The sequence below is a fragment of the Pygoscelis adeliae genome, unplaced genomic scaffold (assembly GCF_000699105.1).
Source record: "Pygoscelis adeliae isolate BGI_AS28 unplaced genomic scaffold, ASM69910v1 Scaffold399, whole genome shotgun sequence".
Classification (NCBI taxonomy): domain Eukaryota; kingdom Metazoa; phylum Chordata; class Aves; order Sphenisciformes; family Spheniscidae; genus Pygoscelis; species Pygoscelis adeliae.
Window position 1 is genome coordinate 310712 of NW_008825609.1, and position 4145 is coordinate 314856.

At 51.7% G+C, this 4145-nt stretch overlaps 1 protein-coding gene across 2 annotated transcripts in view; it reads left to right on the forward strand.

The window, feature by feature from the left end:
• TOM1 (target of myb1 (chicken)) overlaps window positions 1-3172 on the forward strand; it is a 16522-nt gene extending 13350 nt beyond the window's left edge. Inside the window, exons 13-15 of one of the 2 annotated variants that reach the window (XM_009332591.1) lie at window positions 1197-1256; window positions 1608-1644; window positions 1749-3172. In XM_009332591.1, the coding sequence (XP_009330866.1) occupies window positions 1197-1256; window positions 1608-1644; window positions 1749-1897 (246 nt within the window). In that variant the 3' untranslated portion in view covers window positions 1898-3172. The remainder of the gene's footprint in view (window positions 1-1196; window positions 1257-1607; window positions 1645-1748) is intronic. The other variant, XM_009332590.1, reaches the window with a different exon arrangement.
• Window positions 3173-4145: the final 973 nt, after the last annotated feature.

Genomic DNA, 4145 nt, shown 5'->3' on the forward strand with positions numbered 1-4145 from the left:
CACACTGAGTCTTTGACATACTTCCAGGTCTGAAGCTTGTTAGCCTGTCTTCCTGAAATGAGCACTGCCCAGACTGATGTCTGCTCTAGGAAGTTTCCCCACATGCTGTCCAGTTGGCTTGAATGCATTTCTACCCCAAAGAGTTCCTCTTTGGGTAGACAAAGCCAGTTCGCTTCGAAACTTCCCTAATCTCACACATCCTCTTCCATCCCCATTCATCCATCTGCCAGCTGTGGTAGCTATCTGCACTTGCTCCCTGGTTTGGGGAAATCTGCCTGTCCTTGGTAAGAAGGCATTGCTCTTTTTCTTGGTCTTGCTGTTTTCCTGAGAGCAAGGGAGCTATACATATTAGGAGACTAATAAGTAAGTTCCCACAAATACTCTCTCACGCTTGTGCTTGTGGAGCCTCTAGCAAGGGCTGTTCCTTGCTCAGCTTTATTCAGGAGCTTGTTACTGGAGAAAAGGATCTGGGGTTTTGAATCGATTGGACTTGGTTTCCTTCAAGGTTATCCTTGTCCACTAGGAAAGTGTCTCTTTGCTGCTTAAATTGGCCAGGGACATGAAGTCTTCTGAGCTAGCCTCGTTCCTACTGGTAGTAAAATTTACTTTAATTGTAGAGGACTTTCTCTTTGATGGATCTGTTTCTGTAGTTTGGTGTGATGTCAAATCCTGCTGTGCTCCATGATCCTACCAGGGAATCACTTCTTGGCAGGTGTCTTTCCCCCTTAATGTGGTGCCAAACTTGGCACATCCGATAACTTCAGCATCACAGACTTTGCCATCAGACCGTCACTGGTTTGTAGAAGGGAGGAGGTGCGGAGAAAAGCACATCTCTTGTTCTCTGGCTGCCTAACACAAGCAGCCAACATCCACCTAGCGAGTCCTCACCAAAATGGAAAGCCTGGTCGAGTCCTAATACTCCAAAGCCAACCACCAAACCCCAGATGCTTTTAATGGCATGTATCCTGGAAACTATGCATGTCTGGGTGTGGATGGGGCAGAGGAAGCAGGTGAGTGGTGCCATTGGTAGTTGGGAGAGCTTTGCAGTGGCACTGGCTGGATTTGGAAGGGCCTGAGCTGACTGAACAGTGGAGCGAGAGGGTTAGCTTTTGGGCTGGGCTTTCTTTTTGCAGAGTGGGTTTCCTGGAACATCGTCTCCTTTCTTGGCCTCATTGCTCTCTTTCCTTCTATCCCAGGTGCCAGTTCCCCAAGCCAATTTCATGGAAGACATAGAAAAGTGGCTCTCCACTGATGTGGTAAGTGAGGGGCTGCTTTCCTGGAGCCAGCAGTCCTGCCAGAGTTGTCTGCGGGGCTGGATTTTAGGCAGTGTACAACAGCGCTGGCACTGCTGAATGTGTGGCACAGGCTGCTCGGAGGGAGCAGGGGAGGAAAAGCCAAGGACACAGGGTTTGGGATACCACACCAGTATAATTAGCCTTCTGGGAGGCATAGCTAATGAGCTGAGGCTCAGGGCCACTCTAACATGTCTGTACTGCCGCAGTGGGGGGAGCACTATCCTGTCTCCCTCCGTGCAGACAAAGAATCACATCTGTGGAGGTGCCTTTGTCTACCTTGTTTCAAACCATGCCCTTCTCCTCCTTCCCTAGGGAGAGTCAGAGGATGCAAAAGGTGTCACCAGCGAAGGTAAAACTTGCCAGCCAACCCTTTTCTCCAGCTGTTCCTGGCAGCACCTTGGCTCTTCCACAAACCTCCCTCCTTGCTAATGCTGTGCTCTCCTCTTGCCCCAGAGTTTGACAAGTTTCTGGAAGAGCGAGCGAAAGTTGCGGACCGGCTACCCACTTTGTCCAGCTCCTCAGCAGGGACGTCCGTCTCCCCTCCGGCTGCCAGCCATCATCGGAAGCAAGCGAAGGAAGATGATGCTATGTTTGCCTTGTGAATGCTATGGACTGCTGTGCTGTAGAGCAAGAGGCTGTGTGTGCTGTTTTGCTTGCCTCCGACCAGGGGCCAGCAGGGGAAGGACTCTGTCCCCTTCCTCCACTCTCTTCCTGTTTTCCCTTTGAGTTGTTTTTATTTTTAAGCTGCTTTCAGATTTCAGATAATCTTTGTTGTGTTTAGGGATGCCACACAATAGACTTGTGAAGGGGGTTTTCAAAGCTGCTAGAGAACGTGGGATTTCAGTGGGCTTTCTTTTTTTGGTACAGTGTGGGCAAAGTAGAAGAAGCTCCCATCCTCCTCTTCAGTGAGGTAGTCAGAGATCTTGCCCAAGAAAGAGGAGAGGCTGCAGTCTGCTGCTGAAATCATTCCTGCCTGCCTCTTTCCTTGCCCCATCCCTAGAATGGGTCTCCAGACCTCTGCCTGCCACTGTTAGACTGGAAAGCATGCAAAGCGTTACAGGTGGCAGAGGAGGAACGCTAATGGTATAGGGGCCCTGTTGCTCTAGTCTCTCTTGCACAAGTGCTTGTGGTATGCAACACCTTCCCACTCACAGCTCCTCCTCTTCCTCTTCCTTTCCTCCCCCTCCCCATCAATTTATCTAGAATCCTACCCACAGACCGAATGTTTCTGTTGCATGACAGCCCGTTACCAAAGCCCTTGGCTGCACACAGGGCTTGAGCTGCAAGCGGTACCCCAGGCTGAAGGGGCTGTCTGCTATGCGGTAGGATGTGCCTTCAGCAATCTCTTTGCAGTTAATTTAATTCTCCCATTATTATACTTTTCTCCCTTCTTTCCACGATGCGATCCCACCTCCCTCGCTCACTTCCACTGATGCCTTCCACCACATCATGCCATGGTGCGGGGGGTCTCTCTGAGCCTCTCATCAGGCCAACGCTATAACCTCCCTCAGGGTAGCTGTGTGTGCTGGGGGCGAAGAGCTGTGTTCCCTAAAGCAGGAGGCCCTTACATAGGCACTGCTATACCAGCGAGAATGTGCTGTTGCTGGGAGAGCTTGTTCAGCTGGTGAGCACAGAGGTGAAGCGAGACATCAGTCATCTCACGCCCGCGAAGCAGCCCTGCAGCAGCCAGGAGCTCCTTTGCACATGGGGAGAAAAACCCTTCTGAGCAAACCGCACACGCTGCCCAATTGTAAAAGGCAGCCAGGGAGGAGGGTGCCAAGCCCGGGGCTCCCACTCGTGGGATTTCTTGCTGAGCTTGGGAGAATTGCCCTTTTTTATTGCACATTAAAGGAGCAAAGTCTTGAGCCTCCCTTGAAGATACGCGTGTGCTGTCAGTGCTGGCGTGGGGAGGGGAGGACCCTGTGGGGGAGAAGAGGTGTGCAACCATGCAGCCACATTTGCTCTCCACAAAAAGGCAAGGGCACTGTGGTGCTGAGATGAGGCGTGGCGTGGGGGCTGAGGGTGCTGCGAGCCGAGGCAGGTGCTCGCTGCTTTTTAGCACAGTTTCCTGGGGAGGTGACTACAGCCCATCTCAAAATAGCAAGAGGACAAGCTACCTCGTCTCCTTTCCCTCTCTGCCTTGTGACCAGATCCGAATACCCACCTCGCAACCCATAAATCACTTAAAAACATGCAAGAAATACAGTTGCTACAAAAGGGCTCTCTGGTATCCACAGGGTGCCCTTAGTTGTCCCCACGCCATCCCCTGGTGTCCAGCTGAGCGGGCGCTGGGGAAAGGATTCTTAAAAGGAGGTTGAACAGGTTGGAAGTGTCATCTGAGTCCCAGACTTGTAGGAAGGAGTTAAATTAGCCAAAGTTGTCCAAACCTCAGCATCTCCCTCTCCCCATGCCTGCACTGCAGTCTCAGCTGAACCAAGCTCAGGCAGAGGCTTGAGGATAAGAGCTGGGAGCAAAGCTGGTCTGCAGCTGGTGGCAGTGGGGCTGGAAAAAGCAGGGTGCTGGGTTTCCTCCTCTGTAAGCACTTGTGGGCCGGGAGGAGGCTTTGTGTCTTCTTCAGCTTTCGAAGACGTACAGCACGTACTATCCTTGGACAGTTTGTCCCTTGGAAAAACGAATAGCCATTTCCAATTCCATTGCATTCCCAATGCCTCTGCAAGGAACTGGAGGAGACCCTCCTCCTTTCTGAACCAGGTAGTATTATATATTTAATATAACCCTCTTTGAGCAGCAGTCCTCAAACCAGGGTGTGCGTGCTATCTTTTGGAGGTGGTGGGGAGGGGAAAGCCCAGCCTAATGAGCCTAAAAGCCGCCTGTCCTGCCCCACCTTGC